Source organism: Rhinolophus sinicus, chromosome 7 (genome assembly GCF_057876585.1).
Source record: "Rhinolophus sinicus isolate RSI-liver-muscle chromosome 7, RSI-T2T, whole genome shotgun sequence".
Lineage (NCBI taxonomy): Eukaryota > Metazoa > Chordata > Mammalia > Chiroptera > Rhinolophidae > Rhinolophus > Rhinolophus sinicus.
This window is the reverse complement of record NC_142507.1, coordinates 28,987,666-29,011,021: the sequence shown is the minus strand read 5'-3', so window position 1 is coordinate 29,011,021 and position 23,356 is coordinate 28,987,666. Positions and strand designations below refer to the sequence as shown.

The 23,356-nt window shown below is 37.7% G+C and overlaps 1 protein-coding gene across 5 annotated transcripts in view; it reads left to right on the top strand.

The window, feature by feature from the left end:
• The window catches only part of SPIDR (scaffold protein involved in DNA repair), a 566,075-nt gene that overhangs the window by 200,050 nt on the left and 342,669 nt on the right, over positions 1-23,356 (top strand). For all 5 annotated transcript variants that reach the window (XM_019716801.3, XM_088799435.1, XM_019716799.3 and 2 more), the window contains one exon: positions 21,179-21,392. In XM_019716801.3, the coding sequence (XP_019572360.3) occupies positions 21,179-21,392 (214 nt within the window). The remainder of the gene's footprint in view (positions 1-21,178; positions 21,393-23,356) is intronic.

The following is a 23,356-nucleotide window of genomic DNA, read 5'->3' as shown; positions in this document are numbered from 1 at the left end:
CATTTACATCAGACCGTCTGCCTCAGTGGCCTGTGATCATAGCCCATCTAATTCTAGGTAGATTGTTTGGGTGGCAGATTCACACAGGCACTGAGAGCATGAGCCTGTGATGTGACTGAGTTCTGTAAATGTGAGTGTAGTGAAGGCTGTACACCAATTCCCTTATTAGACTTCTGTCTAGTAATAGTACAAAATATATTTTTACAATACGTTTGATATCTAAATTTCTAAAACTTAAAATAGTTACAGATATTCTGAGAGGAAAAAAACACAGTGAACTTCTTGTATTGTTCAGGAAGAGATTAAAGAGAAAAAAAAGTAAAGCCAAAAAAAATGATGCACTTCAGATAAATTATTTTTTATGAGATTTTTGTTCCTAAATTTCCCTCTAAACATAATATAGAAGATTGTAGGGGGGAAAATGAAGACACAAGCAAAATTAATAAAGTGCAGTAGCATTTACTGTTGTCCAAAGCAGAATTCTCTCTGAATTATTTTTTCCCCTCAACTTGCTGTTATCAGATATATTGAGAGTGGTCAGTGAGTATGTGTGTATGTTTGTGTGTGTCCTCACTTCAGAACATCCTTTGCTATGCCTGTGAAGGTAGAAATACTGTAGGTTTTCTGTGCGTGTATATGCGTGTGTATGTGTTCAAAAGTAATAAATATGCTGTCTTGAATTTAGATTAGTATAATAAGAGCAAAGAATGAACTTAGTTATTCCTATTGGTATTAGCACTTAATAGCTTTTGTGTTAGGATTTTTATTTTATTCACCTTTTTGCCACTGGGTCATCATCAGCTGAAACTTTGTAAAGTGTAGGCCACAAAATACTATAACTTCTGTCAGTGCCTTTTCCAGCACTGCTCAACAGCATCTTGATACTGCCACCTTGGAAACTTTGCTTTTCATTTAACACCACTAGCTGGCTCCTAGTATGTGTCTCTCCCCATCTAGTTGGTAGGCAGGTCACATAGGTTCACCTAGATCAGTTGCTGAGTCTCCTTAAAATAAATTCACACAAAGCTATCCAACTGTCAGACTTTATTAGGTTACTTAACCATACACTAGCTATTAGTGCATCTGATTAAAATAAGTTCAGATTTCAAGAGTTTTTATTTTCTCTTTTTTCTGTTTTATAATTTTAATTTCCTACTCTTTGTGTGTTATTTTTCATTTTCCCCACAGTGATTTTTGAAGAATTATATTCACTGCCTTCGTTATTTTTCCAATGTCACATTTTATTACACATGTCCTCTTCAAAGTTTTTGTTGTTTTTTTGGGGGTATTTTTGTTGTTGTGTTTTTCTCCTCTGGAGAATAGTCTCTAAATTTGGGAGGGGGAGGGTGGTAATCTTCTATTTATTCTTTTTCCTTCAGTTTTTGGATGCCAGACCTGAAAGTTTTTCAGAGATGATAAAATAAGTAGGACAATGGAGTTCATATTGATGCTGATAATGCACATGACGGATGGTGCTCACTGACTGCTCCTCCCTGCCAGGCACTTGAGGAGGTATTAGCACAAACAGGTCTTCCTGTTGCTCACTCCTCACATTGACCCTGGAGAGTTGTGCTGTCCTTCTAGATCATAAAAATATCCAGATGCTCTGTTGTCTACTCAGTAGAGTCAGGGATTATTTGTTAAATGTAGAACAGTGGTTTGGTGTGGGAGATAGGGCCTCTACTCTTTTAAATATGAAGTTTATTACTGCCTATTCTTGTTAAACAAAAGGCTTTTAGAATGTTTGTTGTTACTTCAATTAGCTAGTTAAAAAACTTTGACTCTGTTGGGGTAGGAAAATCAAATTTACTTATGCTCTTAAATTTTTCTGGCTAGATTAATAATCAAATTAACATGAGACAGATTAACAGGAGAAAATGACTAAATTAATTATGTATATATGGGGGTTCCATAAGAAATGAGACTCAAAGACACATTGGGCAGTTTTGGCTTATATGCCATCTTGAGCTAAGGAAAAGGGGATTATGTGGTTTGGGACTTAAAGGGCAGGAAGGCAATTCATATGGAGATAGAAAAGCAAGTATTTGATAAATAAATGTTTGCTGGTTTATCTTTAACAGTGGGACACAGAGAAGATTTTGATCCAAAGGGCCTTACTGGGTTCCTCTCTTTTTCTATCACACACTGGTTCATATTAAACTATAGTTATTTATGATAATAGCTCCCTTCCTGGAGCATGTCCTCTTTCAAAATTCTTCTACGCAGTTGGGGAGAAGGTCAAAGGTTTTCTCTGAATCTTGCAAATAACCAGCTTAAAATAATATCTCAAAAGACATCTTTTGGGTTGGCAAACTCTGATTCCCCTGAAGTGTCCTTTAAATTGTATTGTTGAATATGTTTTGTGTGTGTGTGTGTGTGTGTGTGTGTGTGTGTGTGTAGAATTGTCACGTACATCACTTAGGCAGAGGATATTATTTTTGTGTGCCCATATTTCTGTTCAAATTCTAGTTACATGAAATAAATGTTCTTTTCCCATTCTGCTATTTTACTGGTGCTTAGAATCTGGTGGTGGAGATGGGATGGTGGCAGGAAAGGGTCCACAGATAAAGAGCTGGACAAGTTGTTCATTTATTTATTCAACAAGTGCTTATTGAGGGCTTCCTACGTACCATGCACTATTCACCCTGAATAAGCAAGATCTGGTCCTTGGCACTCATGCAACTTGTATTATAGCACCTTAGATAGACGACAAGCAAAGAAAGAATATAGGCACAGGTTGGCACAATGAAGGATCTGTGAGGGGTTGGGATGGGTGCTATGCTGAACAGGCTGTGGAGGGGAGCTTCAGATTTACAGTGGATACCTACAGCACCTGTCTGGTTTCCAGGCCAGAATATCAAAGGAAGAAGGCTAAAGAATTATGCAACAGTGGAGTTTTAGGTATTTATTAATTTTTACAAGAAAAGTTATATTTTGTTTAAGTGAGATTTTTGAATAGCCCATATTTTCTTTCCTTCTGTATTTTTCCAGCTTGAGGTATAATTAAAATACAGCACTATGTAAATTTAAGGTGTACAGAATTTTAATTTGCAGTGTCTTTACTGTGTTAACATTTGTTTTTCTTAAATGACTGTTTTGTTTCAAAATAAATCATGAAGAAGGTACAGAAAACATAGGTATGCAACTTGACAAGTATTTGTAAAGCAAGTACCCCTATAACCACTACTGCAAATAATAGAAATAGATGGTTTTCTATTAAGGTTTGTGTTTTTTTACTCACTAGACAAATACAGAAAATTGGCACCATATCTCTTTTTATTTTTTCATAGTAGGTGGCCATAATATTTTAATTTGTGTTTCATTTTCATTTGTTTTACTGTGTCTCTTATTTCTTTTGTCAACGTAAGAACACAGTCAATAATATGGTGATAACTATGTTTGGTGCCGTGTGGGTACTAGACTTATTGTGGGATCACTTCATAAATTATATAAATGTCAAGCCACTATGCTGTACACCTGAAAGTAATATAAAATAATATTGAATGTCAACTCTAATTAAGAAAAAAAAAAGGAAACTGTTAGAGAAAGGTTTTGTTATCAAAAAAAAAAAAACAGGGTGGGGGGAGGAAACTGAAGTGTTCCACCCTGAATTTTACTTATGAAGTACTAAAATGTATACGTTTATGTCAGGAAGTGAAAATTTCAATAATGAGACTGGTTTTTCCAGTGAGGCAGTTTTTCAAAATGCAGAAAATAGTTGTTCTTCATCATTAAGCATGATTAGCTGTGGACACACTCAGAGACTTGGTTTTGTAATCTCCTATACCACCACAGGTTCCTATTAGGCACTCTTCCTGAAGCTCTTCTTATTACCTGTGTGAACCTTACATGAGTGTGTCTGTGCTCCTGATGGAAAGGGTAGCTGAGACTGTGAGAACACTGCCATAGTGTCTCTTTGGCTCACTTTAGGGGAAGTGGCCATGGCACCCATTGCAATGGGGCCCCCTCAACCTTGTTGTGAACAGTCAGCCAGAAATCTGGCACCTGCCTCTTTCTCACCACTTTTAAGGGGCTCCTTTGAGGCTGGGGAGCCCCTGAAATGGGTTCATGTTCCAGACTCATCATTTGAGTGGTTGAGAGAAGAAGAAGGAATGTCAGGGCCAGCATTTTCTATATAGAAACATTGGTGTGAGCAGAAAGAAGAGCCAAGAATTCTCTGTAGATAAGTATGCATCTTAAAGCTTTATCTAATTTCCTTGATTCACTATTTTCTTATAATTAAAGGGTAACTTGAGGTAGAAAGTGTTAGACTGATTATTTCTACCAAAGCAAGTTGTTTGGGAAAGTAAGATCCCTTAATTTATTTGAAAAATAATTGTTAGAAAATACATATGATTAATCTAAGTCTCATAATGATGTGTATTTAAAGCTAGGAAAGAGAGATGTGTGGTGAGCTGTTTATTTAATTTGGCTGATGTTTGACACTGTTTTGTGCCTTTTAAATTCTTTAGTTTCTTTTGGGACAGGGGAGTTTTGGTATAATGACAAGTTTTTAAAAAATGTATTGTTATTTAGATTTACAAATAAGAATGACGTGGATTGAAGGTTTGTTGGTGTTATAGTTCAAAGTCTTTAAAAATCATTTAAAAAATGTTTTTAACTCCTTGGTTAGCCTTATTTACTCCCTTTGTTTCAATTGAAGGGACACTGCTTGTGACCTGGTCTGTGTAGGGTAGCTCTGATATGGCTGAAGAAGTGTTGCTGCAGTTCTTTTTCTTAACTTCCTCGTTCCTCTGGGGTTAAGGGAGCTGTCTCTGGATTATCTCCAGCTTCCCTCTGGCCAATAAAACCAGAAAGCCAATTACAGTGTTTAAGCTTTATTTTTTCCTTCCTTTTATATCCATAGCCACATTCCAGTGCCGCGGTGGTATTTAATATGGTTCTTTGTAGTCACGGGTGAGGAAAATTCACATGAATACTCTTAGCTGAGTTATTCAAGTCAGGAAGCAAACTATGATGTTACTTTGTCTGCTGTTGGAGCTGTGGTTTCATGTCCCAAGTGCCTGTAATTTATAATGATCATTTTAAGTGGAAGTTAACAGAAGAGTAAAGAGTTCATGTTTGAGTTTCTTAACATCAAGTCATTTCTTAATTTGATTGAAAATAATGATGGGCCCGAGACAGAGGAAGGGATACATAATACCAAACTCGATTCTGGATAACGTATCTGTCACATCTTAGCTGCTTCTGCCACATCTTTTTTACCTTCATTCCTATAAATAAATTATTTCTTGTGAAGTTTTCTACCTAAAAATCTATGAAATGAGGCTTGGTAATATATCAGAATTAAATGATGCTTTCAGGTTCCCAGTAGATTTATTTAATTTATGCTTTCTCCATTTCTTCTTATATGAAAAGAAAAATAGCTCTACTACAGTTTTAAGATTGTTTTCACATAGGCCTGAGATTTAAAAGAATTTTTATTTGTTTTCCATTGTAAATGATCCCAAAGTAAGACTACAAAAGTAGCCCATTCTGAGTGAATTGTATAGTGGGTAAAATATGTTTCCTGTTGAATTCCATATGCAGCTTGATAAGTAAAAATTCATTCATAGTGTTAAATTAGGACCTCATTAATGACCAAAAAAAAATCTATATATTAAAAACCGTGTTTTTAACCTTTAGGAAAGTATTGATATTGACAAGGAAACATTTTCTTTGGCTTGTTCAACCAATTGTCATTTTTGTCCTTAGCCTATTTCAGTATCACACTGGCATTTGTCATGCTGTGAAATCTTGTGTATGTCATCTTAAGCTTGTTACTGGAGTAGCGGTTTGGTCCTTTTGCCAATGCAGTAAAGAATTACAGTTCAGCAAATGTCGCGACCAGCACAACACGGGCACTGAGAGAACAAGAAGGAGCGACGAAGGGTTAAGAAAGAAACAGAAATCAAGAAAGTTATGAAACGGGGCCAAGGGTCTCCCAGCCTCAAAGGACTGAGAGCCCCGAATCGGGCCGCCTTCTGGCTGTTATTAATGAACACACAAAGAAGTAGCATTGTTTTCTCCACGGTCTGTGAGTCATGATCATACATCATACCAGAAAACTGGTTCAAATCAATCACCCTTGCCTACAAACAGTCGGAATCAAAAGTCCCGTGATGTCTTAACAATTATGATGTGTGCCTCCCCAGGAACAAATCCTTTATGCTAAAACTTATTGTTAAGAATGGAAGGAAAACTGATGTTATCATATCATTGGCTCACTTCCCAAGCAGGTTGTGGGAAGGAATATAGCCACAGAGGCGGACGCTCTCCTTAGCCGGGGGAAGGTGGGGGCTGTGCCCACCTCTCTCGACCCCGTGAGTTCTCCTGGTGGTCCCCACACGGTTCCACCTGGCTTGGGTTGTTCCTCCCATGAGGAATCTTACCTGTCATTGGCTGACCAACCATCTTTTGGGGGCCAAACAGAGAGACATGAAGTGTAACACAAAGGTGAAGCAAAGTCCCTGAAAGGATCCGTCTCACAGACTCTCCTTTCTTTAGGGATAGGCACGAGGGGACAGATGTTAAGCTGCTGCATGACAACAAGCAAATATGAAAGTATAGATTAAGGAAAGTTTATTAGGATACCTTCTAAGGGAAGAACAGGCCAAGTCAAGAGAGACAATGGCCCTGAAGGGTTTGGGGCTTGAGCTTTGTATTGTTGGCTCTGGACCAGCTCTGCATGTGACGTGCAGACTTGGGTCAGTTGATTTTCATGTGTAGCTTATATAACCCATTCCATTGTGCGTATGCCCTTACCCATAAGGTACACAGAAGAACCCACAGTGGGGTTGAGGTGGGGGCAGGGCTGGGGGAGGAGTTAAAAGTGCAATGCTATTTTATTGTAACTATATTATAATGAGGCAAAGGTTAAACCAAGGGTAAGCTTTAATATTCTGCGCAGGCATCAAAAACAATATAATTCTAGATGGATTTTACTTCCCTTTTTTCAGGATGTTCTAACCACAATATTAGTCCCCAGGGGTTGGAGGACCTGGGTGGTCCGTGGAGAGTAGATCTGAGCAGTGCAAAGCACTTGTTATATTATCACCCACCCCTCCTGTTGCTCATGCCTCCTTCTGCCTAACAACCTTTCCATCAGTCTCGTTTTCTAAACTTGTTCAGCTCACTTTTATTTTCAAAAAAGTTATAGGTTTTCCATTTGGGATTCTATGGCCTGGAAGAACCTGTTTGAAAGTACAAGTCCAATCTTTTCCTCATCTTTCAGGAGAGATCTACAAGGGACAGTGAGTTGACCCTGCTCTGATAGCCTATGCAGCACAAATCTTATTGATCTAAGAAGGTCATCCAGGAATGTGTTGCTGCTTATCATACAGTATGACTTGTCTTTCTCAACAGATGCAGTGGTAAATTTTTCTGTTACAAAATAGGAAACTTTTCAGCTTGCAAACAGAATAAACAAGTTCCTGCATTAATAGAATAGCTTGTAAAGTGGAAAAAAATGGAAACTGCTTTTGTGTTGTTATAGTGATTTAAAAGAATAGTCTGAGATCTACTCTCACCTCCCCCCCTTCCATCCCAGTTTGATGCGGCGTCATTTCCACCAGTGTACAGAAATCATCATTCCTAATTTCTGTCTTCATGCAGCACTCACACAGCTGGCTGCCCTTTTTTCAAGGACAGTGCACCCTCTTGGTTTACCTCCTCCCATGTTCATTTCCTTTTGATTCTTTGCTGTTTCCTCCTTGTGTACAGCTTCAATAGGTGTTCCTCAGGCTTTTGTCTTTGCTCTCTTCTTGTTCTCTGTGCGCTTCCTGGGTGATTGGGGCTCTCCATGTTGCCTCCCCTAGGACTGCCGGGCAGTCTGGTAACTGTGTCCTGCTGGCATTGCCAGCCACACCTGCACCCAAGCATCCTACAGGCCCCTCATACTCAGCATGCCCTGGCATTTGCCTTCCTTGGTCCATTAATTGCACTTTCTTGAATATTTTTTCAATTCATCTGTTCCTTCGATTCTGATGATTCTACTTCAAAACTGTCTCTCAAGCAAGATCTCTTTATTTATCCCTTCTGCTACTACTTCAGGCCCATACTCTTACGTGTCTAAATTGTTATATCAGTCTCCATGTGGTTTCCCTGCCACTGACCTTTCCTCATCCCGAGAGGCAAATCTGATAATACCATTTTTTACTTAAAAAAAAATTTCCGTTGACTGACTCTTGTCCTTGGAATAAATGTTCATCACTTTTAAACTATCCAGTGTGACATTTTTGGTCGTGCTCCCAGCCTATCATACAGCCCATTTCCCACTGCCACCTTTCTATGCCACCTTACTAAATGTGCACAACACTAAATACCTCCTTCCTGTGGAATTTCATAATACAAAGTTTGACCACTAGGCCTAATGCAGTTTTCTCTCTTTGTCTATAATTATTCTTCCAGTATCTTGTTGTAATTACACAAAATATAAGTAAATAATAAGTGCAAAGATGTATAGGGCTTACCCAGCAACCCTGAGCAGTGCCTGGTATCTCAGGAAGTATTTATGAAGTAAATAAGTGAATGTCAGTGGTGAATTTAAAAATATTTCATGACACTAGAGTGCAAAAATAGTCCTAATTAGGAAATAATCTGTTCTGGTCTCAATTCTGTTGGAGCTAAAGGCTTATCTGGTCACTTGATCTGTGCTTCAGTTTCTTTACTGAGAAAAGTGGACTTTGTTAAGCTTTTCTACTTTTAAAATTCTGTGTTGATGTATTACCTTGCCTTGTATATTGTTGATTGTAAAATCATTCGCAGAGCATTTTTTGCTTCTTAGTCCCTGTGTTTTACTGAACCTTTTTTTCCATGATTGGCATTCCCTGATCATTCACTGCATGACTTTCAAGAGAGGCACGTTTATGACATCATCTCATTTTAATCCTTAACCTTGTTTCTCGTATCCTTTTCCCTCTTCCCTATTAGTGTTTATTACAATGTTGTTGGAAGGAGATAACCAAGACTAAAGTATCCACTTTTGTTTAGCAAGTCTGACATACGTTGCTCTGGCTAATTGTAGATTTTGCCTATTTGGACCCAATTTAAAGTGACTTAACTGATGAGTTAGAAGTTTTCGTTAGACTATATTAGTAGTTGTTATTACAAAGGAAAGGGGTTAAGGGTTGACATTGAAGTATCAAGAATTGCATGGCAGTAGGGAACCCTGGATTCTGTTAGAACACCAGTAAGTATATTTTTAGCTCTTTTTGCCACACAGGTTTACAGTGTTTTGGCCTTTCGGTGGGCCTGCTGTTCTATACAGAGGCACATTGCAATTCTGGCCTTCTTCATGATTGTTTAGAGAAGGGTGGGTGTGAGATTGTAAACTCTAGAGAGGACTGTACTAACCATCCACAATTAGTAATTTTTTATTTTATAATTGGGTTCCTGAAATTTTTCTCACCATATTTATTTATTTTTCAGTTGATGTTACATTTATAAAAATAGACATATTTAAATACCTAGTTCTGTAATTTCTCTTTAGCCATATGACCTTTCAAAAGTTGTTTTCAGTGTGATTTTTGGCCACCATTTTAATCCTATTTTTCGAGCCCAAAATATTACCTTACCTACAGTGCTATGAAGTAAGGTTTTAAATGAGGAAATTTTTCGATAAAGAAGACCTTCCTTCAGAGTAGAAGGGGTCAGTATGCACACTAGCTAGATCTATATATCTATCACACTTTGGAAAGTTTGACCTGTAGTAGCCCCCTGTCTCAGTCAGCCTGGGCTGCGATAACAAAGCACCACAGACTAAGTGCCATGAACAGCAGCCATTTATTTCTCACAGCTCTAGAAACTGGAATTCTTAGATTAGGGTGCCAGCATGATCCAATTCTGGTGAGGACTCTTCCTGGGTTGTAGGCCGCTGCCGTTTGGCTGTGTGCTCACATGACCTATTTGTGTGCATAAGGAAGGAGAGATCTCTGATGTTTATTCTTATAAGGACATTAATCCTATCTTTGAATCAGGGGCACCATCCTTATGATCTCATTTAACCTTGGTTCCTTCTGTAGAAGCCCAGTTTCTAAATACAGCTAAACTAAGGGTTAGGGCTTCAACATATGAATTTTTTGGGACACAAACATTCAATCCATAACATTCCACCCCTTGTCCAAAATTTAAGTCCTTCTCACATTCAAACTACATTCATTCCATCCCACCAATCCCCACAGTCTTAACTCACTTCAGCATCAACCCTAAAGACAAAAGTCCAAGTTTTACCTCAGTATCATCATTCAGATACCAGTGAAACTCTAGGTACAATTCATCCTGTGGCAGAATTCCTCAACAGCTGTGAGCCTCTGAAACCAGACAAGTTATTTGCTTCCAACTACAATGCTGGGACAGATAATAGAATAGACATTACAAAAAGAAAAAATAGGCAGAAAAAAGGGGTGATAAGTCCCAAGCAAGTCCAGACTACTGAGGCAAATTCCATTGGATTTTAAGGCTGAAGAAAATTCCTCTTGGGTTCAATTCTCTGCCCTTCAGTCACCCCATAACGGCTCTGTTGGACCTCTTACCCTTGTGGCCCTCTGCGAGCCACCCCCTAGGCAGGGAAGGAGCATCTGGACCACCTAAACAATGAGGTGGCCCCACCCTTTAAAACCCAGGAGAAATATTCAGTCGTGCCCCCTGGGCCTGTGGTGAGAGTGGCAGCCCTGATGATCTCTGAATTGCCTTTGGGTCATTCTTCTCTTTATTGAAGGATGATGCACATTCACAGAAGAGCTTTATTACCCTGTCCTGTGGGATGTAAGAAGTCCAACAACCTTCCTTCATTTCCTCTGACCTCAGACTCCTTCAATTCAAACTGGCAGTGTTTCTGCTTATGTAATCCTATAATCTCTTTTATCGAGTGATAGTCTAGCTATACCCTTAGTGTTCTCTTCCCAGCATGCTTTCTCATTTTTTTACAATATGGATAGGCTGAGAATTTTCCAAATCTTGACGTTCTGCTCCCTTCTTTCAATTCATCTCTCTCCTCTCATATTTTACTATAAGAAGTTAGGAGGACCCAGGCTGTACCTTTAACATTTTGCTTGGAAATCTTTGCTGAATATCTAGTCTCATGGCTCACAAGTTCTATTGTCTACAAAACATAGAACACAATTCAGCTAAGTTCTTTAACACCTCATAAGAAAAATTGCTGTTAGTTTGGGCTGCTATAACAAAATATCGTAGACTGAGAGGCTTAAACAACAGGTGTTTATTTCTCATGGTTCTGGAGGCTGGGAAGTCCAAATTCATGGGCCAGTAGATTCAGTTACCAATGAGACAGTTTTCTGATTTGTAGACAGCTGCCTTCTCAACTATATCCTCACATGGAGAAGAGAGATAATCTCTCTTGTGTCTCTTCTTATAAGAATACTAATCGCATTCACAAGGGTTCCACCCTCATGACATAATTACCTCCCAAAAGCCCACCTCCATATACCATCACCTTAGCGATTAAGACAACATTTGAATTTGAGGGGACACAAACATTCAGTCCATAGCAATTGCGTTTCCACCAGTTTTCAATAACCTGTTCTTCATTTCAATTTGATACCTCACCAGAATTACCCTAACTCCCATATTTCTGGAACGCACCTTAAAACTCCATCCTGTACCCATTACCCAGTTTCAAAGCTGCTTCCATATTTTTATGTATTTGTTATAATAGCACGCCACTTTAAGATACCAACATCTGTCTTAGCTCAAGCTGCAATAACAAAATACCATAGACTGGGTGGCTTAAACAAGTTTATTTTCTCCCATTTCTAGAAGCTGGAATTCTAAGATGAGGGTGCTACTGTGATTATAGTTTCTAGTGAAAGCTCTCCTTTTGGCTTGTAGGCAGCAGTCATCTGGCTGTGTGCTCACATGGCCTCTCCTCTATGCTCAGCAGATAGAGAAGACTCTCTGGTGTCTCTTATAAAGACACTAATTCTATCAAATCAGGGCCCCACCCTTATGATCTCATTCAGCCTTAATTACTTTTTTAGAGACCCTATCTGTAGCGGGCCAGCCGCCACGAGTCGAACGGTTCCTGACAAGGGGAGTGGGAATGAAAGAAGGCACTCACACTTTGATGATGGCGATCGCGGACCCCAGTGTTCCTGGAGACCCTGAGTTTATTTTGTCCCCAGAATTTATACCTTCTGTGGACGTGCAGTTTAACAAGTACAAAAATGCATTACCTAGTTAACAGTGAATCTTTAACTTTAACACAGGAGACACAAAATTTACTGAAACTCCCAAATGTAATTATCTTATCAATAGCCCTGATAGGCATCAGCCTTCTGTTCTGGGAACTGGCCACTCCCACCACATTCCTGAGCAGCATGCAAGCACTCTCCAGATGCAGGCAGAGACAATTGCTTCAGTGGGAGGAAATAGGTTAAGTATAAACCGAGCCATTCTGTTAAGGCTTTAAAGTTAACTGCAACCATGGCTCCCCACACCTATCTCCAAATACAGTTACACTGGGGGTTAGAGTTTGAACACATGAATTTTGGAAGGACATGAACATTTAGTCCAGAGTACCCCCTCTTTTCTGGTTTTATATAAACTTTGCCTTTTTGGCTCCTTTGTATTCTTTTTCCTTATTTGGAGTTCTTAAAAAATGAGATCTTCTAAATTCTCATTTACCCTCTATAGAACAGTAAGGCCACCCCTGCAGAACAAGTCATAGTGACATGCTTGGTAGTAGCACTGTGACATTGTGATCCAATGTAACTGTTGTTCTGTGCTAATTTATGATTGTTCTCATTGCTATGGACTGTGATGAACATGCCAGTTGCCTGGTCAGTATTGTCTAGTCTTTTTTTATTTTTAAGGGTTGGGTTTCAGATTTCTGTTTCATTCTTAGAATTATTGTGGCTTTTGGCAAAGAATATTTTAAACTGGGTGAAAGGAAAGAAAAAAATGTGGAATCAAGAAGTGAAAGCACAATTGTTTACAGTTCACTAAGCAGTTGTGGTCAAGAAATGTGTTTGTTCATCATTGCCAGATGACTTAAAATTTTATGGGAGAGCATGAATTTTAAACAAAAAGTAATTGTGCTCTTTACTGGGTAAAGATGTAGATTCTTCAGAATTTTCTTTTTGGTATTAAAATTTAGAACTCTGGTTATTGCTTTATGAGTTTTATTGTGAAACTATCTGAAATGAATCGGATGAATGTTTAAAACATTTACTCAGAAATTAAAATTTTGATTTATCAATAATAATGCAATAATGCAATTAATAAGAGTTTAACTTACTGAATACTTACAGGAGCATAATATTGCAAGGTTTTTGGTAATCATTGGTAAAGTTAGGCATAATTGTAACCTCTTGAGAGAAAAGACAGTATAATTACATACAAATAAATACAATTCGCCTTTCAGTGTATGTTAATGAAAAAAAACCAGTGGTACAATACAGCAAATAGATAAAACATCATTTGGATTTTATTTTGGAAGTTTTGTATTCTGTTTCCCTACTTGGAGTTCTTAAAAAATGAGATCTTCTAAATTGCCCATTCACCCTCTATAGAACAGTAAGGCCACCCCTGCAGAACAAGTATTGTTTATTTATTTTCTTTTGGAGCCTCACTTAAATCACATTTAATTTGCATTCTCTGGGTACATATCAAGTCCAGTTGAGGCAAAGGGAGGTAGGTCAAAACCACCTTGGTTTGGCAATGAAATGAAAACTAGAAAAATAGTCCCCAAAGTTCTTTGTATCAATTTATATTAGGGTTCATTCAGCTCATACATATTTATAGTTACCTATCCAAGTACAGCAGAGTTCATGGTTTAATAGACAAAATTATTAATTCTACGTGTTAAAATTTGGTAAGTAAAAGGTACAGTGATGATATTCAAGGTATAATCAGACAACATGGTGAATGTTTAAATTCAAAAAATTTATTGCAGTAAAAGACACTGCAATTAATCGCCCTCAAAATACTCCCCCTCTCTTTAAACACGCTTGTTCCATCATTCTTGCCACTTTTCTGAAGCAGTTCTGAAAGTCCTCTTTCGTGAGTGTCTATAGTTGTGCTGTCATGGCTGCCTCGATGCCCTGAATCATTTTGACTTTGGGGAAGATCCAGAAGTCACATGGTGCCAGATCTGGTGAATAAGGTGGAGGAGGACACACCATAATGTTTTTATTTGACAGAAATTGCCATACAGCAGAAGCGATGTGTGACACGAAGCGTTGTCATGATGGAGGATAATTTACGGCACACTGTAAAATACACTTTCTCTCAACCGTAGCTCACACCTGACCGATTGCACTGAACAAGTTGAAACTTGTCACACACTGTTACTAAGTTTCAACACGCTGCTTCCTGTCTTAAAGATCCTTGTCTTTCTGTTGTATGGCACTCAGCAGCAGCATTCACTGTATTTTTTTTTTTATCACAACGGAAAGGCTCCATGTCACACATCGCTTCTGGCATGGCAATTTCTGTCAAATAAAAACATTAATAAAAACATTATGGTGTGTCCTCATCCACTTTATTCACTGGATCTGGTACTGTGCTACTTCTGACTGTTCCCCAAAGTCAAAATGATTAAGGACATCGAGGCAGCCATGACAGTACAACTAAGACACTCACGAAAAAGGACTTCCAGAACTGCTTCAGAAAGTGGCAAGAATGATGGGGTGAGTATGTTCGAAATGAGGGGGACTATTTTGAACGGTTTTAATGGCAATGTGTCTTTCACTGTAATAAACTTTTTTTGTATTTAAACATTCACCGTAGTTTTGTTATCACACCTTGTAAAGGAGAGTAATTATTTTAGATGGAAAAGGAGAATTGTGTTCAGAGAGTTCACCAGGGAGATGGTGATGAAACTCTTTCTTAAAGTATGGTCTATTTTTCCCCTCATGTTAGAAATAATTTAAAGATACTTGAGTAGAGCTATGGAATTTGAGGCTAGAACGCTAAGGAGTAATAGGTAACAAAGGCATTTCTATACAGTGCAGAGTAGTTTGGATTTTATACAGTGGATGGCCATTGAAGGGTTCAGGTACAGGGTGGCTATCATTAAATTTACGCTTAAGAAGAGAACTCTGGTAGGTTTTATGAACAGTAAGTCAAAATGGTGAGGTATTAGACTAGAGAGGTAAGTTAGGTCCAGGCTATTACAATAACTACGAAGCATCTTAATATAACTAAAACTGATATTTTGATACCAGTATTTTTCCCCGCCACCAGCCCCCCTACACACACACATACACACACACACACACACACACACACACCCTGGGTCGGGGGGCAGGTGGCAGAGAGAGAGGAAGCTCATCTAGAAATCTTCCCTGTCTCAGTAAATATTAACTGGATTCTGCTTGGGCAGGTCAAAAATATCGGAGTCATTCTTGACTACTTTCTGTCATGTTCTACTTCCAGTCCATCAACAAGTACTACTGGCTCTATCTTCAAAGTATATCTAGTTTCCAACATTTCTCACCACCTGTATGTCCACTTCCCAGGTCCAGGCTACCATTATCTGTTCTGGATGGCTATAGTAGTTTTCTACCTGGTCTCCTTCTTTCCTGTGTCTTCAGTCTGTTCTGAACAAAGCAAGTCATACACCTTCTCCATTGGCTTCTCATCACACTCAGAGGAAATACCCTAAGTCCACACAGTTATAAGACTGATTTCGCCCTGCTTGACTGTTCTGATCTGATCTCCTATTCTCTGCCACCCAGGCAGAGAATTAAGGCAGACTGCATTTAGTGCTAACCAGAACAAGACTGGACTCTTCTATAAAAAGATGGAATGAACTTTTGGGGCAAGCTAAGACTTCTAATGGGAATGTTGAGGCCACCAGAGTACAATCCTATTTTATTTTGGCATTTGGAGGGCCCAGTTGAGCATAAATAAGAATTATTACAGTCAAATCATTTGGCCTTGAGGCTAGGTAGTCTCATTCAAAAGTATTCCTAGGACTAGTCATGCATTGGATTCTGTTTATGTAACTGCAAATATAAACTTGTTAATTATTTTTAACTCTTAGAGTCAGACTATGGCCAGAACAGAGATTTGACGTAGGTTGTAGGACATACTGTGAACGTTAACCTTGACAGTGAAAAAGGAATTATGTGGAATTAAAATTGTGTTGCATATGCGAGAGGAGAATGTAGACAGCTGCATAAGCTCTTTTTCATTTTACAAAGTTAGGAGTTCCTAGATAACTATCAGAAATTAATAGAATAGAACATAGAGTTGGTTAAAGATATTTAAAATTTCACACGTAACTAACAGAAGCACCCCAAATTAGACTATTTGGTATTGGATGTGTGTATTATTTTGGGGATAAAAGTCTATAAAATACATTTTTAAAAGGAGTAAAATCCTATTTGCATGCGAAACTGATGAACTTAAAAATCACCTGATGTCTATCCTTGACCCTTTCTGTGCTGTCTAGCCACCTTTCTCCCCATCTGTGTGTATGTGTCTGTGCCTCTCTGCTTGCATGTACATGAGGACTGAGGAAAAAAAGGAATGGTGGGTACTTATTGATGATTCGTCCTGAATGAGAGAAAATAGTACCAGTTTCAGAGATAGTAGGACATACATTTTAAAGCAAGACAATGGATTAGCTTGTTAGGATATCTGTGAAGATAAAGAGAGACAGAGTAGTAATATAGGGAGGAAATACAAGTTACTATGTGGACAATGTTTTGATGATTAAAGGGAGCAACTTAAAGTTAGTGCAACAATTACACTATGAAAAGTTTTCTGTTAGAAAAACTTACAGATGTTTCTCTCCTCTATAGAAAGAAGGATGGTTTCAGTATCTTTCCCCACAATACTATCACTGCTTCATTTGGTACTTTCTTGTATAGTTTTTGTTAGTTTCTTGTATTGTATTTCTTGTATAAGTATTCATGAAAGTTATCCTCATAATATATATTAATTCATCAATATAACCCATTGAGGAGGATTTGAGTTGACATGCATATAAATGGACTTTAGATACTTGTATATTTTAAATAAGTCATTTAACCCAGTAGTCACAAATATGTTTTATTCTTATATTATTTATTCAATTCTTTTGTGGCCTCTTGGTCATTTAAAACCAAAGACTTTAAAGAGCAGTTAGCTGATAAAATAAATCACTCATTTATACATTCATTCAGTAAATGTTAGCCTTTAAGTTAAATATTTTCCGTTCTTAACTGAGAACTGTTTCATGTGCTAGGTAGATGTATGGATAGAAATTACTAGATCTTGTGGTATATTTTCTGTATGAATATTTCTATTCCTGTGTCTTAATCATTTAAAGTTTTTAGTGTTACATATTGATATTTGTGTTCTCCATTTGATCTTTGCAGCACTTTCTCTTTAGTGTTTAGTACTATGGCAAGTTATCCTCTTTTTTTTTCAGTGTAGTAACCAGTGTTGAAATCCTCATCATGTCCAGCTAGCGACAGCAAGATCCTCACTGGAGTTAATTTTTCAACCTGATGTGCTTTCTTTACATTTTAAACAAATCCTATATTTTAGCATAATAAAATAAGAAAAAAAGCATCATTCACGATTTCCTATCTTTAACTGGCATTTACCCAAAAACATTTTGGTTCTCAACTGAAAGGATACTCAGTTTCTAGGATTAGACCTTCCAGTAATTCTTTCAGACCTTAAAAACGTCTTGAAGCAACTAACTGTTTCAGTTTTCTTACCTGTCAAAAAGGGAGGTTAATATCTTCTTACCTATTTCATAGGGTTATTGTGGATCAAGTATGACAATAGACTTGAAAATGCCTTGAAAAGTTAATAATAACAGTGACCATGGTATGGTGACAGTGCCATTTATTATATGTGTGATGGACCAGGCCCTGCACTATGAGCTTTCTATGTTCTCTCTCTTGATATTTGCAGTGTTCTTGAGGATGGCTAATACTACCTCTATTTAAAAATGAGGATACTGTTATAAGAAACATAAGTATAGATAAGGTATTTGAGGATTTCAAAGGGAAGGAATAGTTGCTTCTAGCTGGTTCTGGAAACACTTCCTGGATGAGGTGATATTTTGGCTGTCTTACAGCATTAACGGAAAATGTTGCTCTGCTGGTATATAAATGACCTTATTTGTACCATGCACCTAATTGCGAAATAGTCTTCTTCATTTGTAAAACCAGTATTTCTTGTGTTGAGATTGAAAGCTTACCTCAAATACTAATTTGTCTTAGGTTGCCCCATGCTTTTTTCTTCCTCAAATGGGAAATTACACTGCCTTATTTTTTTCAAGGAAGGCAGGCCACTGGTTTCTCCCTAAAGCTGTGTCAGAGGTTCTTTAGGGGACATTTTAAAGTGCTTCGCAGAGAGGCATAGTGTTGTTCTCACCGCTGTGGGGAGGTCAAGATAGTGCCACTCATCATTCCTTCCCAACCCGTTTAGTCACACGCACGCTGCAGTGTATACCAGGGCTGCAGTTATAGTCAATATCATAAACAGTGTTTATTCTGAAAGTTACTTGGTGCTGTTACTCTTCAGCATAATTTATAGTTATTGGAGTATTGTCAGGATTTATCATAAAAATCTTCAGAGAAACTGTGGTCACTAGCACTATGATTCATCTTAGTAATATAGGTTTTTCTGCTGTAATATTCTATATGTTTCTTTATAAAATCTGTCAGGACCTATGGGAATTGTAGGATTGGGGCAGACCACTGAAAACATGTTTAATCAGAGCTGCACAAGGCGATAATTAGTATCTGAAGAGAGAACTTGTGCTACTTAGGCAGGCAGCTAAGCATGGCCGACGGCTGCCACAGCAAGTGTTATAGCCACACAGAACCAAGAGCATATGCTCAGCTGGCCCACTTGCCCTTGAGCAAGACAGCAGGTGCTAGTGAGCACAGGTGGCTCTGTAGCTCTGGACAGTAGCTGCTGTCAGTGGTTGATGGGTGAGCTGGCAAGCCTGCTACACATTGTTGAGAGTGAGCCCTGAGTACAGGTACAAGTTTTAAAAATTCTTAAAATATGTCCAAAAATGCTCCCGTGGCTAGTGCAGCCCCTAAATGTAGGGCTTTTCCCTTTGTTGCTAAAGACTCTAATTTTTCACCACTGCTCTGGCTGCCTTGCCCAGGATAAATGGTGTGTGCACCAAAGTGACCTCCATGTTGTCCTGCCTTCTTTTTCTATTCATCAATTGAATATGAGCTACTTTTTATTAAACAAACACCTGTTGTGGCAGAGCAGACTCAGTGTTCACTTTCTAGTCAGTGCCTTTCTTTAATACTTGCTTTTACGCCCCCATCTCCTTCCCCCATCGTGAGTAGCTTGACATCGTGCTTGTTCATATCCTTCCCCCATTCTGTTTCCTTCCTTGCTTTAAGAAATGTAGAAAGGTAGATACATACCTTAGGAAAGATAGATACATATGGTTGTTCAAGATAGTGCTCTGGGGAGGTGTTGTAGCCTTTCTTATTAATATGTGTATGCGTGCTATTGGCACTTAGAGATAGGAAGGGATAGAAAATTAGGATGGAAAAATTGAGTGGAAAATGACAGAAGAGAATGAAAGGAAGAAAGAAATGGAAACAAAATTAAACTGTAACTAAAACCTTAACACTATTTAAATATTAATTTTCATTATTCACTGTTTAACCAGTTCGCTAAAGTGGTAAAGAAACTCATATTAGTTGTCTATTATTGCAAAGCGCTATGCTAGACACAACATTTGTAATCTTATTTAATTCGATTTTAAATTAAAAACCAGTAATAGAAAATTATAAGTGTACTCACCGCCTTGCTTTAATAACAAATTTTAATCTTTTGTCTATTTTAATTCACATACTTTATATAACAGAAAAAAATATGATGGATAAGTTGAAAATCCCCTTGAGTTCCCTTCCCGAGTCACACTCCTTTCTCTCTCCTTAGGTACAGCGGTTGTGAGTTTTCTATATATCCTGCTAGTATATACAGAGGGTACCAAAAACAAATGTATACACATTTTAAGAAAGGAAAACTATTAATATGTACTGATAACAAAAGATAAATACAAGTCACATGTGACTTCTGCAGTTACAAGAGGTGCTCAAAGTGGTTACCATCAGCATCCAGACACTCCTGATTATGGCGAACTATTGCTTGAGCAACGTTGGCCAAAGTGTTAACATCACTTAAAATGAGTATACATGTTTTTGGCACCCCCGGTATATACTTTTATTATGTATGTATTTATAACAATATTTTATGGGTTACTGTGTTTTAAAAATAACACTATAAGTGTCATACTCTCTATATATTGTGTATCCCCTCTTTTTTTATTTTTTTTGATATTTCTCCATACTGATACATACAGACCTGGTTCACTCATGTTAACAACTTCTGTATAGTGTTCAGCTGTATGAATACACCACAGTTTATCCACCCTCCTAACTGATTTGTGCTGGGTCCAGTTTTCTGCTCTTACAAACAATACTGAGATAGGCTTCCTTGTTTAGGTCTCCTGGTGCATGTGGCAAGAATTTCTGGGTACTTATCTAGTATTTCTGGGTTAGAGGCTATGCTCACTGTCAACTTCATTTATCTGATTTAATTCTTAGAAATGTTAATTCCACCAGGTGGCATGAGAAAACTGAGGTGTTCAAGTGCTATGTAACTTGGTCAACTGGATAAGAGAGCCAGTACTTCCAGATTGAATTCTACCCATTTAAATCTAGAGCCCTAACATCCAGCATTACACATAAATCCTCAATTTTTAACCTTTATGATCATTAGAACAGTTGCAGCCAACCAGTTAGTCACACTGCATCATTTCAAAGTAGAGAATCAAAACAGGTAATGAGGTAAAGGGGGCATATAAGAAAGAAGAAGGATCAACAGGTGGCTATACTCCCTTTGTTGTGGTTATCAAAAATTTCAAGTTTGGCAGTAAAATCATGTTATATGAAATGGTAGGTCTGAGTTTTCCATATGCGCAAGACTATTTCTTTATGATAGAAGATTATATTTTATGTTGCTTAAAATATATTAAATGTAACATGCAGCCTATTTTGGTTTTAAAAAAAAGATGTTACAGGGAGCTTGTTATAATCTGTATTTACTCTGCAAAGTGTACCGACATTTTCTCCAGGTGAGGAAAGCTATCTGAACGTGATTCTTTTGTTCGTGACACTTTGAACCATATGTCTTTTAGACTCTTTTTTCTTTTGTTCTTTTCTTTACCTTCTAGGTAGAAGATCTGGTATATTAATTGTGAAAATTTTAGAGGTGCATGAAGAGTGCACCATGCAGATTGCCATGTGTGAGCAGTTAGCGGGACCACAGGCTGACAGCCCTTCTCCAAATAAGGGCCCTGGGACTGGCCTAAAGGTTCTCTTCACCAAGGAAACTGCACACTACCTCAGGGGACAACCTCAAGACGTCATCCATATCTACCCTCCCTGGTGAGTACAAAGCACTGATTCTAAAAGTGACCAACAGTGAGTTTGTCTCAAAAGACATTTTTATCACAAACATTTTTTGCATTTTATTATAGAGAAATGCCAAGGAAGGAAGCCAGGATTTAACATAGATTTTATGTAACAGAAGCACTGATTTGCCTCTGATGGCTTGTTTGTAAGATTTGATCTTAAGGACCATAAATGATCATTAATGGATTATAAAAATTATTTTTGGGATACCATGTTTGCTGTCTTCTGCATAGGACACTAATTTTTACCACAAAAAGAAGAAAATCTTCTTACTTTTGAGGGAAAGTTTCAGTGGCCTTGTTTTAAAAGCTAACTATTGACTTTATTGGCAGGTTTTAAAAGTTTCTTTCATCTGTTAAGTTCTTAGGTTTGAGGTTGACTTATAATTCTTTAAGTTAAACTTCCCTCCCAGAGGAGGGATCTTCTTATTGTGTCTGTAGCCAGTGATCATGAGTGTCTACTTACGTTCTTCCATTGACAGGCTGAGGATATCAAGGATAACTTACTTTATTTTTAATTTAATTTCATGTATTTTATTTAATTTTTAACACATTTTTATTGAACATTATAAGACATAGGATCATACATAGAGCATAAATATACATTTCAATGAATAATTACAAAGTGAGTAAGTAATTCCTATCCAGTCCAAGAAATAGAATGCAGTTTGTACCTGGGACCACCCTATGCCCCTCTTATTTCCTCCCTCTCCCTCCTGCCCCAGGTGACCATGATCCTGACTTCTGATACTGTAGACTCCTTCAGATGTTTGAGAATTTTATACAAATAGAATCATATAGTCATCATACAGTACTCATTCTCTTTCACCTGACTACTTTCACTTAATATTATGCTGTGAGATTCATCAGTTTTCTTGCATTTACCCTGTTTCCCAAGAAAATAAGACCTAGCTGGACAATCAACTCTAATGCGCTTTTGGAGCAAAAATTAATACAAGACCAGGTATTATTACATTATATTGTATTATATTATATTATATTATATTATATTATATTATATTATATTATATTATATTATATTAAATTTTATATTATACTCGGTCTTATATTATAGTAAAATAAGACCGGGTCTTATGTTAATTTTTGCTCCAAAAGATGCATTAGAGCTGATTGTCTGGCTAGGTCTTATTTTCCAGGAAACACGGTAGCAGTTTGTTCATTTTCATTGCTATATAGTATCTCATTGTATTCATTTATGCAATTAATTCATCTGTTGTTCTATTGATAGATAATTAGGTGTCTTCAGTTTGAAGATATTGTGAATAATGCTGTATTCTGTGTAGCTTACTCAAGAATACAACAGCATTAATTTTTTTTCCAAAATTTCCCATTATCCTACATTCATGCATTATTTTTCTATCATATTAAAAAAAGGTTTTTAATTCATCTTGACCGTATGTCGTCCTCTTCCTATTAGTTCATTTTTCTTATTTACAACAAGATACCTTGAAGGGTTGTTGAACTACTGTGTCCAAATTGTCCCCTCTATTCTTTCCTGTGCCCATTTCATTCAGGCTTTTGGTCCACACTCTCCCTACGTATCACTTCCCAGTGTCAGCAGTGATCTCCATATTCCTTCTTCAGTACTTATTTGTGCAAGAGCCATGTTTCCCTTTGCAGTGCTCGATCCTGGTTTGCTTTCCTGTCTCTCCTGCACTCTTCCTCATCACCTTTCCTGGCTTCTCAGTACTGAACTCCTTCCGGGCTCAGTCCTACACCTCTAGTCTACTCTATCTACCTCACCTCCTTTTTTATTTCATTTCATCTTGTAGCTCTAAATACCCACTACATACTGATGACTCCCAAACTGTATCTGCAGCCCACACCTCTGCCACATCACCAGAGCCAGGTGCCTTATTGCCACCCCACGGCTCTACCTGGATGCTGATGGCATGGCAGGATCAAGCTCCTGACCTT